Source organism: Verruconis gallopava (assembly GCF_000836295.1).
Source record: "Verruconis gallopava strain CBS 43764 unplaced genomic scaffold supercont1.22, whole genome shotgun sequence".
Lineage (NCBI taxonomy): Eukaryota > Fungi > Ascomycota > Dothideomycetes > Venturiales > Sympoventuriaceae > Verruconis > Verruconis gallopava.
Window position 1 is genome coordinate 289,682 of NW_015622158.1, and position 12,514 is coordinate 302,195.

Consider the following 12,514-nt stretch of genomic DNA (forward strand, 5'->3'; position numbering starts at 1 on the left):
TTTGACGTGCCGCCTATATAAGCTGGACATTATATCGTAGCTTGTAATACGGTAGATTGGTGGCTGCTGGGTTAGGAGCTTGTTTCATAGATGGCATTTTTCCAGTCCTACTCCTTGATTTGTCGGTCTTTGTAAGTTCACGCGTTCATCGACGTCCACCCGGCTGAGGACTGGAAGAAATGTCCGCAATTTGATAGAGAAAAATTCGAATCATGATTCAGAAATCCGCTTTCCTATGCTACTCCTTCAGTCATTCAACTATAGATGCACGTGACTGTCCCGGTCGGCTGACTTTCATCGTCAAAAACAGTCGAATCTTCGGTGACAAACGTGCTTTGATTTACATCATCCCATCCTGTCGTTGACAAATATATACATAAATTCCCTTTCTCATCTCCTTCATGTCAATGTCCAACCCCGCCTGCAACCCATCCCGCGAACTCTGGCTCTCCTGGTGCAGGGAACAGCCCCCTCGCTCCATCACCGTCCAGCTGTTGTCCGTCCCTAGGTGGTAAGCCCAGCTGCGCCCTCTCTCTTTCCTCTTGCCTCCTTCGTCTGTAGACTATCAGCATCATCAGCAGTGCTGCAGCTCCGACGATGAGAAGTGACTCTAGGAGCCCATCCTCGAAGTCCAAGTCATCATAGTCACCGCCGGGGTCGCCGCCAGCGTGACCGCCAGATCCGTACCAGTCGTCCCGATCATCAAGCAGACCAGTCGGATCGGTGGCTTCGTAGTCATAATCACGTGCAAGTGCCGCGTCCGCCTCTAGGAAAGCGTGCAGCCACTCCGACCATGTCTTCTTAGGAACTGTTAAGTTCGTTAGTCTGGCTTTGCTTCGGCCAAAGAACACTCGTGTTTGGTGCTAGTATCCATATTGTGGATGGATACCCGAACAAAGTCAAAACATGGAAAGAAATAAAACTACTTACGCTTTTCATCTTCGATGCTTCGTATTCCACCATCCCCACCAAACCATCTGTTCCATCCACTTCGTATCCTCAACTTCCCGAGTGCAAGTTTAACGGGCAGATATGCTTCCTTGTTCGTCTCAAGTGCCAGATCGTAAAACCTCTTCGCTAGGTGGAAGTCCTGTCCCATGCCCACGCCATTTTCGTGCATCCAGCCCAGGTTCCAGTATGCCTGCGCAGACATCATCGTCTCCGCAGCAGCCTGATAACACGAAGCAGCATGTTCGGGTGATGGATTTGTTCCAAGACCGTAAAGGTAGTAGTCCCCTGTCTTGAGTAGCGAGTCTATGTTGCGCTGCGCAGCGGAGCGAGACCAGTGCAAAAGTGCCAAAAAGGGAGAGGGCTTCACGGCACCGAAGTGAGTTGACAAGGCAGAAGCTGATGAAGAGGATGAGGGAGCGCTTCCCAGCGCGAATCGTCGCGGGAGCGCGCGGTCAAGGATCCACGCCACATTTTGCTGTGCAGCTTCAAAGCCCTGCTCTGCCGCGAGGAGGTAGTCTACCAGTGCCGTCTCCAGATCTCCTGCAGCGTAGGCTTCGTTGGCTTCCCTAAAAGGCGCTAGAATCATCTCCACTTTCTCCGCGGCGATCTTGTAATATGCCGCGGCGACGGGGCACGACTGGTCGCGGCCGATGCCCGCATACGATAGCTCGGCCAGATAGTAGTACGCCTCGACATGACCATTGCGCTGCGCATGGTCGAAGTATTGCAGAGCAGTAAGCGTGTCGCCCTGGTCTAGAAATAGCACGCCCAACCGCACTTGCGCCGAGGCGAGATCCTGATCTGCGGCGGGGAGGAAATACTCAGCTGCGCGATACGTGTCCTGTGGGACGCCATACCCGTACAGATACATGATGCCCATAGAATACTGAGAAAGCGCGTCGCCGGCTGACAGACCGCGAGTGAACCAGACTTGTGCAAGCGCGAAGTCTTGCTTCACCCCTTCGCCACGGAGAAACATGCGTCCCAAGAAGCCAGCAGCCTTGGCAGCCAACTTCTCTGTTGACGCGGACACGTCCTGTTTGCGCGGGCCTTTCTTCGGCCAGACTGCACGCGCGACTTCGAGGAAATAGTGCCTCGCCAATCGCAGATCGCGCTTCATTCCCCTGGAACCATCGTAGTGGAGTTTACCAATTGTGAAAGTTGCCTTGAGGTCGCCCTTGCGCGACATGAAGTCCATGTACTCAAGCACATCCTCAAAGCTTGCGTGAGCATCCGAGTGGGCCGGCCCATACTTTGCGTTCACACCAGCGCTAGAGACAGACGCACCCTCACCATATACACCGCCGTGATCATCTGCCAGCCGATATGAATCCTTGATCACCATATGGTTGCCAGGAGGTCCCGTGCGGAGGTATGCAATGGCCTTATCCGCAACGGACTTGTAGTAATGCACGGCTTCGTCGCAGTTACGCGGCGTGGAGATCCCGGCATGGTGTCGGTATGCAACAGCCATCTCGGCACGTATGTCCCCGCCTTCGGCAGCAAAGGTGTAATAAAGCAACGCTTTCGCCTGGTCAGGTTCGACAGCCCCACCGATGCCTGTGGCGTACATGAAGCCAAGCATGTGCTGCGCAGACGCATTGCCCGTAAGAGAGGCAAGGCGCTCGTAGTACGTGAAAGCGGCAGAGAAGTTGCGCGGATGAGTGTAGTTGCCATGAAAATTGAGCTCGGCTAGAAGGAGGAGTGCATCTGCGTTGTCCTGTTTTGCCGCGCGTTCCAACAGTTGTAGCGCGTGATTGAGGGGCTCGTTTTGAGTTCGAGCATCATCTGGTGATGCAGAAGTTGTAGGAGGCCGGAGGAGAAAGAGCTGTGAGAAGAGCTCTTTCGCGTAATATGTGATGCCTGTCTGCTTCGTTGTGACCTGGCTTCGAGGTGACGGCACGATGCTTCGTAAGATCTCGGTAGCTTCTTGCACGTCATCTTGCGGAGCTGGGAGCTCAGCATGTACCACACATGATACTGCAAGGCAAATCTGTTAGCATTTGTCAAATCTAAACGGACTACACAAGGGATCATACGTAGTAGGAGCGGAAGCAGAAGCAGCTTGCGTAACGACGCCATGCTGCAACTAAATTATGTCGAATTGATATCCGTAAAGGCTTCAAGGCCTGTGTGACAATGACGATAATCTCAGAATCATGGTTCAGTGTGCCGACAGAGAAAGAGTGGTGGTGCTGAGGAATATCTAAGACGGGCGTCCGTCATACAAGCCACATGTTCGTGTCGCCCTCGCTCACTTCCACAGTCTCCGCTCCGCATTGGGAACTCGCCGCACGGAACCGGTCTGTGCGTCAAATCTGCATACAACATACGCATCATCACCTTCATAGTACTTGATTTCTTCATCTTTATGCGATAGTCTCGATGGTGAGAAATGCAACCGCTTTCGCGCCATGTATTGTGTTTCGCGAGGTGATCCTTCACATACGCATTCAGTGACGCAAAACTAGGCTGAAGATTAAAGCCATATAGCCACCAGTAACAGCAGACCTCCCATTGTCTACATCTGATCACAAAGAACGCGGGCGGCGATATTTCATAACGCCCGAGACTCTGCGATCTATCCGGTCTGGAGATTCAATCTTCGTGTCAATCATGCTAGTCATTCTGCAACGCATGCCAATCCCGCTGTATTTGAAAATTCTGGGTAAGAAGCTGTGAGGCATCTCTTGTTGAACATCCTTGACTTGTAACCTGGCCATGATATCAACCTATCTAAATGGTCGAATGAATTGGATATGTCCATATCATCTCGATCATTAACCACAGTAGAATTGTTTCGCGCAAAACTCAGATGCGTACGGAAATTTGCAAAGTTTTCACAAATTTGCTCTCATGCGTGAATTGGGGAAATAGGCAAAAAGAAAACACTATGCCTTTGGCCCGAATTTTCAAATCGAAAATCCCTTGATATGGATGTTCCATTTCACAAAAGGATCAGTCACACTTGCAGCCCAACATGAGACTACGCTGATCGTAGTCCGGGAAAATCTATTGGGTGGAGTTCATTTCCTTGGAGAATTAAGAAATTCCGTAGCTAGCCTACGAACCTCTGCCCCTTTCGCAAATTGCGAGGCTTTCCGCTTCTTTGTGTAAATCTGACGGCCCGGTTTTCGATTGTGTTTGACGTTCTTTCTGAATCGCGTATACACATTGTATCTCCTAAAAATGTTTTGTCGGCCGTAGACTTAACTCGGTTGGCCGTCGTAGTTTGTGACAGTTCTCGAGGAGTGCTATATGAGGCAAAACAAGGACTGAAAATGTCGCACTGAAAGACATTAGTGAAATCCTAATTAACATTGATAGCACCAATATCTGACGCCAAATTGTTATAGATTTCTCCTCCCCAAGGTAGCTTCCCATAGCAAGCCTCGCTGCAGAATATAGGCCATTCATGTATTCATGAACTCATTGAGGCTACTGTAAGAAGAAACTTGTCGTGAATCAAAAACTCGACATCAACTAATGACCTTACAGTTTTCAGAACACGATTTAACATATCGTTTTTAGAGGTATACTTACCTCGGTTAGGGACTCCGTCGACATCAAGTATGTCTGCGAAGAATGGTCAGTTTCGGACAAGGGCTCCAGGCATGAACCACTGTCTATTGTAGACGATAATACGTATTCATATCTTAGAAATTCAAGTGTAGCGAAGTCGAAGACGTCATGAATTCGAACCACCACGTGTCTCCTCACCTGTACAGGCAGCGTCTTCTGTACATCTTGTAGACGGAGCTATGAGAGAGGGGAAGCATAGAGCGGACACCTAGGACTGGAATCGGCCGACTTGTGGTTGTAAACACAGTATGAGGGCTCGAGTGCTTGTTCAAATTACCGCTGGGGGGACATTGAAGCTCTCGTTACTGCCCTCGTATTACAACTGAAATAATCCATGTTGGAAATGTTTCACCGCTAAACGCTCATAATCTAGTGGTGGAATCGAATGAGAAGCTGGAGATAGGGGGGGAAGAAGTGTAGTATTCAGGAGAAGCTGAGAGGGTTTTTTAGAGCCGCTTGAATATTCGGATAGACATTAATGGAAAAGCTCCCTCGAGCAAGGCTTTCGACTACGCTTCTGAACTGTTGTTGAGAATCCATTTCGGATAGATAGATTGAATCTCGTGGTGATCTACCGACTAGCTCAACTAATCGCCAAGCTGCTGAAAAACAAGAGGACCGTTGATGGCCCCACAACGTAACTCTGTCCATCTCCGGTATACAGCAAACGCTCTGGCTATGAGAGGAAAAAGTCGTCGTGGAATTTTGGATGGAAAAAGCCCCCTTTTTAGGCAGCAGAATAAGTACCAATAGATGTCACTGATGGGCTTATGACACGGCTAGATCGGCTAGAATAATGCACTTGAAATCGCGGTCTCAAATCCTGCATCAATTATCGTCGGATCCATTGCGTGGTTCCTCGTGTTTTCCTACATCGCTAAGGATGATGCTCTCTGCACCCTCATCCCTGTCTAATGTATCCGGGCTCTGAGAATCTGGAGATTAAGCCACATGTGTGAGTGCCAACGGCAGCACGGTTCATCCAAGACCGTACAGGAATCCCATCTGAGCATTGAGCCACGGAGTGAGTATGAACACGCCAAAGACCTGTCAAGATGTGGCCGCGTCATCTCGTATTCGTCGAACAGCTGTGCCTTTGGGAATCGTTAGGCGATATGTGGTGTCTTGGTCGGGCACGGCGGAACTAAACTCCAGAGCTAGACCCTGGCCGTGCTGAAGGATCCAGCACGCGGCAGCAAGCTCGGGCAAAGCTTGTAACCACGTCTGCGTGGCGTTCGATTGAAGGTATCAGGTTCGCAAATAGCATCAAGCATCGGGAACGGGCAATTGCTAGCAGTGGACGGTCCGTTTTGCTTCGCCTCGCCAGGTGGGTTTTGGTTCCACTCCTGCTTCTGGTTAGACAGCTACGAGGTAGCAATGCGCACCAATCATCAACTGTCCGCAGCGGGGGCCAAACTGAGCACGGTTAGATTTGAACGAGGTCGTCGATCATTTGATAAGCCACCTGAAGGCCGTTGTTGTTTCGCTGGCCCTGCGCTGCTTACTACTGCGTTGAGAAAGGAATTTCAGAACACTGCAGCCTTGTTGGCCTACCAGACCCCACAGGTCCCGGCTTTTACATACCATATCTCTATGCAGAACACACGGCTTTTCGGTGTCAGCCCCGTCCGTATCTGTCCTGCCCTGTTCTGCCGTGCGTGGCTGCGAATTACGACAACAGCTCCTTACGGGCCAAGATGTTCATCAAATTTGAAGAACCCGATACCGAACTGATATATAAGTACGGATTCTGTGCTTCTTGTATCATATCAGACAACTGCATCTGCTGCTGAGCTTTGCACAATTTCAATTCATTCAATTCCTTCCATTTCTTCTCGCCTTTCTTAATCCGCTACAAGATTCAGAATGCCTCGAGATTGCCCTCTTCTTGACACGACCAATTGCACCATATCGACATGTCCTATGACCTGTGCCCATATACAGTATTTGCCTACCATTCCTGGAAATGCTGTCTATGCTGCGGTTTTGGGCTTGCTCCTTATTGTACAGACCGGGCTGGGAATCCGATTCAAAACTTGGGGATTCATGGTCGGCATGATATGTGGCCTAGTTCTCGAAGTTGTCGGATACGCGGGCAGAATAATGCTACACAACAATCCGTTCGACTTCAACAACTTCATCATGTAAGGCTCGAATCCATCGTGAACTCCTGCAGCCAAATCTAAACCATTGGGACAGCTATCTGGTGCCCCTGACGATCGGTCCCGCATTCTTAGCTGGCTCCATCTACCTTTGTCTCTCTCGCATCGTCATCGTCTACGGTCAACACATTTCTCGCTTCAGCCCGCGAACGTACAGCATTGTCTTCATGTCTTGCGATTTCTTCTCGCTTGTCCTCCAGGGTACCGGTGGTGGCATTGCCGCAACAGCAAATGGCGTAGCCGGTAGTAATGCGGGCCGAAACATTATGCTTGCCGGTCTTGTCTTCCAGGTGTTTTCTCTCCTAGTTTTCATGGGGTTGTGGCTTGAATTCATTTTCCGGCTGAGTAAGACCGACAACCATCACAAGGACATGCGGTTCATCGATTTGAGGGCATCTAAGAGATTCCTCTGGTTTCAATGCGCCTTGTGGCTGGCAGTTGTACTCATTTTCATGCGCTCCGTATATCGTGTTGCTGAATTGCAACAAGGTTTCAGCGGCTCAATTGCCAACGACGAACCATTGTTCATGGTTTTCGAAGGTCCAATGATCATCATAGCCGTGGGCGTCCTAACGATCTTCCATCCTGGAATTTCCTTCGATGGAAAGTGGACTGACGCGGTATGGTCTTTGAGGGGACGCCCAAAATCTGCAGGTTCTACTCCCAGCGTGGATGAAACGGAAATGCTAAGCCAGAAGTGAATGGGGTAGACTGAAAAGACATGTCTAACAGCATCGGTTCCATCAACACAAATAGTTTCTCATGATAATGTGCATAAAGTCTCTCTCATCATACTCATAACATAAATACTGAACGATTTGTTCTTAGCGTTTCTGATCTAGTAAAGCGGTACTAGATAATTCGTATACCAATAAGCCTAGAATCTTCTTTGCTATGTAATCAATTTGAATACCTTTTGTCGGTTGATCGCGATTGACTGCCTTGTGACCAAAGGAAAATGTGATAAGAGGGCAAGGTCTCCTCATCCCTTGTTATGGAAGGCCCGGCGGCAAAGCTTCTTTGGTCCTTATGTCTAAAGGAAAAAGAATTGACACAAGATTTCAAATAAATCTCTAGAGAATAGACATGATTGTTCTCTTTATCGTGCTTCCAAAAGCCATCGGGAAAGTATACTCATGGACATCCACATAGACAGCGGCTTTGCTCAATGCAATCCTCGCAGTGACGAGTGATTGCTGAGCGGATTTTAGCTTGCCCAGCGTCCAGGAAAACACAGAGCAGATAATCGTTACTTTTAGAGGTTGAGACTCTCCTTGAATGTATGCCATTGTCCCAAGGGACCCCATGGCTTTGTTCGAAATTCAACCTGAATGGCACCAGGACATGCGGGGCTGGGCACGATGTCGATATCAAATGTTCTGAAGTCTGCTGGAAGCTCTCCGACATCATATATTCTCGAGTTTTCAGCCGGCAGATGGACACCATATAGGCGCACGGATTCGTATGGCAGCCCTTTTGTATCCAGCTGAGCTTCCTCAAGCTCAATTATTCGCCTCGCCGTTACGTAGGCATGATGAGCATTCCAAAGTCCCTCTCTCCGAGGCGCCAGTCGCAACAGTTCTAGCGCCTTTCTTCTCAGTCCCGAATGTCTGCATTTGACAGCCACATAGTATAGAGGACCAATGAGCTGCATATCAAAGGACAGCGCTTGCGGACCTTGCTCCTCCATGCCATATGAGGCAATCTCGCTTGCGAGATGCACAATTTCTTCGAATTCCGCAATGTATGCATCCGTAGCTGATTCTTCGATTGTAATGCAGACTCTGAGCCAAATATATATAACTTTATACTGAACGAGAAGCACATTGACCGCACACTCTTTGATGGGCTGGCCTGCTTCCTTCATTCTAAATTGTAGATCATCCAGCTGGTTACGCCACCTGTCTAACCTTTTTTGCAGCTTAATTTGCTCCACGCAGTCATCCATTTGAACTTCAAGCATTGCTGCCTTCTGGGCAATTAAACGGACAAATCGAATAGCAGGGTCCAAGATTTCGAACAGATGCTCTCTCGAATCTCTAATATCTCTGTGAGGAATTTCGTCTTTGCTTTCTAGAGAGTACATAGGTGGGGTTACCAGGCCAAAAAGCGTACACAGAGAGTTGAGTCTCGAGAACATTGGTATGACATGCTTTTGAATGTCGTCTTCTTCAGTTCGAGAAGGCCTTCCTTGCGTTACTTGTATGGATTCGTTGGCTTCGCGAATGTTTTCTAGGATCCTAAAGCCACTTTTGATGTGCAGCAGAGCCAAATTGACGTTTCCTTTGAGGAATTCCATACAGGTAAATAAGAGACAGCAGACAAGTGGCACTAGGTTCGAGTCAGGGCGTGATGAAATTCGGGCTGCCAGGTATTGTGTCGCCGCACGCCACTCTCTTTGGATTTTGGGATCTGCGTTAACATAGCCTGACGGGCTCCTCATAGAAGATTCAACATCTCGATGAATCAAACTGATTGCGGACACGGCGTGTCGTATCGATGGTTCTGAGTGCGACAGCTGCATTACAAGTTTGCTCCAGAATTCAGAGTCAAATTGTCCATCGAACTTGACAGCGAGATTCTTGTGGAAAAATTCAAGCCCATCGGAGCTCATAAAGAACGTTGGCTGGCTCTGAGTTGGTGGGAGATAGATCGTGACTACATTCCGAGCTGGCTGCGACCGTCGAACGGCGTTGTATTGGCATCGCCGTCCACCAACAGTGCATCGGCGACAGACTGGTTTTTCCTCATCACATTTAATGTGACGGGCCTTGCATGTGCTACAACCAGTCCGTACTTTTGATGTGCTTTCCCGTGTTCTTTTCTGAACTAAGCGTGATACAGCGTTCATGCTCTCAGATAGAATAAGATGGAGTAAGGCTTGGTGCAGGACTATTCGTCCAAGAATCGGGCGAGGCAAAACGACATAGGCATAGAGAAGATATATTCAGGAGAACGAAGGAATTGTCGAAAATCAGTTATGCTGATGTAAACAATTAGGCAGCCTGTTTCTAAATGGTAAGCACTAAGAGCCACGTGCATGGATCATTTATGGCAATGTACGAGATGGTCTCGAAACCACTGTGTATGAAACCATCTTCCTACATTTTTTTCGAAAAAATAAAAAAAGTTTCAGTAGCTCCCACATCTAAAGAGATGTGAGAGTCATTACAATAATTTTCGCGCCAGTTCATTCTTCTCTGATTGAATTACCATGGTCTCCTTACAAGGTTGTTTTCAGCTTTAAATGGAGGAAATGAGCTTATCGAATTCCACATTGTCAAAGATATAATGCGCAGTGGTTGCCATTGTCCCCAAATACATAGGATTTTGCATTCATGTCCAAAATTCTGTAAAGTACCTATGCTGTTCTTACACCAGTTGAGGTTTTTGAGTCTAGTGCCCATTCATTTCCCTAAAGATATTACAATATTGGACAATATAGACGAATTTATCGGGGAAAACCCCTGCTGTGTACTCACAGTATGCATGCTCCCTTCTTCTGTCTTCTTTCTTTAACTTGGATATGTTTGTGAGATTATCCTGCAACACCATCGATTTGATTGCCTCCACAGGATGTCTTTAGTTTCAAATCCAGTCATGGGACCTCTGTTCATCATGTTAGGCGATAAAGCGAATAGATTACTTGTACTGGTACATGACAACGATTGCAACGAATAGAGTTTGCGTTTCGATTCACATGCAGACGCTTATTACTTTAACTGAGAAAGAAAACGAAAAGATTGTAAAAACCCTTTTGGACCTGTTGCAACGCCTCTTTCAAAGACAGTTGAAAGAACTTGGAATAGTCAAAAGATGTGACTAGCGAAGCATGGAAGATCTTCGCTGAGTGCCAAAAACAAAGAATATCAGCCTTTAAATATTGATACATTTTTTTCTACTAGACTGCTAGAGTTCATCGTTTAGAGCCAAGTTGCTTTCCAGGGGTCATGGACCACGTTCCAGCAGAACACCTTTTGCGCTCTATCTCGCGATTGTGCGACACGTTAATACAGTCTCTCGGGATCATCGAAGATTTTATTGACGACGACGTCTATCACAACAATGTAAACAGCACTAGACCTACGGCAATTGTATTACCAGATGACGAAAGCCATGATCTAAACATGAGGACCTCCGAAGGCGTTGAAGCTCGGCGGCTCGGTGAAAGGCTCCAGATTCCTCACGACAAGTTGAAGGAGTTGGCGATCTCACATCTGGGCAATCAGCACGGAAACATGTGCGAGATTGTCAATATTCACGAAGGTTCTCACAATCAGGTGCACGTTGTGCAGTTTGTTGATGGCGCTAAGTACATCGTACGTGTACCGGCACGGGGAATCAAAGGTCACTGGCTTGACGTCGACGCAACAGCCCTCCGCTCGCAGGCTTGCACGATGAATTACGTCCGGCGCAAAACAGGGCTTCCCATTCCAGAGGTTCTATTGTACAGCGGGACTTGTGATAATATGCTGGGTCACCCATACATGTTGACTACTTTCTTAGAAGGACGCCCGGTATGCAGAGTGTGGCATGAAATTTCCGAATCTCCTGACCGCGAGGCTCAGCGAATGGCTATCCTCAAATCGATTGCGTATGCCATGACCAAGCTGTCTGCATTGTCCTTCGATGCTGGTGGGTGTCTTTACTTTGAAGAATCAGATGACTGCGAGCCAAAGATAGGACCGTTGTATGTGGCGCACGAGTGCACTGGCTCATTCCAGCATCGGGTGGAATTACTACCACCATATAGGGATTCATACTCTCACTATCAGGAGTGCTTATCGAGGTGGTGGAAAGAACATCCATGCCGCAAATACGGACAGCAAGTCTCACCAATTGTTCAAGGTCAGCATGAGGTTCTCCAAGTTCTCCTGGACTGTTTACCATTTCATAAGTCAACAATTCTCTTCGGAAGCGAAGAAGTTGAAGCTGACGAATACCTGCAACAAAATGAGGGGCCTCAATTCTTACATGATGATTACGAATATCTTCAGAGCATGTACGAAGAGAGTGCCGAGAGTCTTGTTGAAGCAAGCGTAACGGCTGATGAAGATGACAAGGATGAGAAGTACAGCAACACAAGTGGAGAGAAGAATGAGGAATTCGAGCACGAAACATTTGTCCTAGCGCCACCTGTCTTTGACTGGCAAAATATTCTCATCGACGACGAGAATAATGTTACGGGCTTCCTGGATTGGGACAAAGCATGCACAGTTCCACGATACCTTGGCTGGGCAGCTACTCCTCTTTGGCTTAGTCGCGAATATAACTCGCACGACTCTACGTGGAATGGTGACATAAAGGAAACTATCGAAGACTTTCAGCGTTACCGTAGAGCTTATGCAACCTTCATGACGGAAGCTTTGGACGGGCAGGGTGACTGCAAATTCACCGACAAGTCACGTTTATTTGCCGCCATGGTATCGGCCATTAGCGAGCCCGGGTACACTATGTTTAAGTTATGCCAGATTTTGTCTACTGTGCTGCCTCGCACGTCCATGGTCACGTACTTCGAACGAATCGGCAATGATGGGTGGTGTCGTGGCGAAAGATGCTGGCTCAGGAATAAGCTAGGGCAATTGTTCGATTGCCGGCCTGGAGTGGATCCTACCTTCTCTTTCTAAGGGTGAATGTAATGTTCCGGCTTATGGGAGAGTAGTGGAAAAAGAGGGAAAAATAAGAGGTTCTGAGAAAAAACTGTTTCAACTGCAGGAAATGTTCCAATGAGGACCTTAGTTACCCGCTTTGTCCACGGTCTTCCACCAAGTAAATATCTCTTATTCAAATTTATCCCCTAAATGAGTGTGTTTCCATAA

The 12,514-nt window shown here is 48.0% G+C and overlaps 4 protein-coding genes across 4 annotated transcripts; 2 read left to right on the forward strand and 2 right to left on the reverse strand.

Annotated features, from left to right (window-relative positions):
- Positions 1 to 225: 225 nt before the first annotated feature.
- Positions 226 to 3,167, reverse strand: PV09_06425 (uncharacterized protein). Its single transcript, XM_016360062.1, has 3 exons — positions 2,991 to 3,167; positions 931 to 2,931; positions 226 to 808 (listed from the first exon to the last, which is right to left on the reverse strand). The coding sequence occupies exons 1-3, from the start codon at positions 3,031 to 3,033 to the stop codon at positions 405 to 407; spliced, it is 2,448 nt and encodes an 815-aa protein (XP_016212144.1). The 5' UTR covers positions 3,034 to 3,167; the 3' UTR covers positions 226 to 404.
- Positions 3,168 to 6,300: 3,133 nt separating this feature from the next.
- PV09_06426 (uncharacterized protein) lies at positions 6,301 to 7,480 on the forward strand. The gene is made up of 2 exons (XM_016360063.1): positions 6,301 to 6,677; positions 6,733 to 7,480. Exons 1-2 carry the CDS (start codon positions 6,400 to 6,402, stop codon positions 7,394 to 7,396), a joined length of 942 nt encoding a protein of 313 aa, XP_016212145.1. The 5' UTR covers positions 6,301 to 6,399; the 3' UTR covers positions 7,397 to 7,480.
- Positions 7,481 to 7,950: 470 nt separating this feature from the next.
- Positions 7,951 to 9,429, reverse strand: PV09_06427 (uncharacterized protein; the record flags this gene model as incomplete). Its single annotated transcript, XM_016360064.1, has 1 exon — positions 7,951 to 9,429. The coding sequence occupies exon 1, from the start codon at positions 9,307 to 9,309 to the stop codon at positions 7,951 to 7,953; it is 1,359 nt and encodes a 452-aa protein (XP_016212146.1). The 5' UTR covers positions 9,310 to 9,429.
- A 1,216-nt stretch (positions 9,430 to 10,645) lies between these two features.
- On the forward strand, positions 10,646 to 12,368 carry PV09_06428 (uncharacterized protein; the record flags this gene model as incomplete). The annotated part of the gene is made up of 1 exon (XM_016360065.1): positions 10,646 to 12,368. One exon carries the CDS (start codon positions 10,646 to 10,648, stop codon positions 12,320 to 12,322), a length of 1,677 nt encoding a protein of 558 aa, XP_016212147.1. The 3' UTR covers positions 12,323 to 12,368.
- Positions 12,369 to 12,514: the final 146 nt, after the last annotated feature.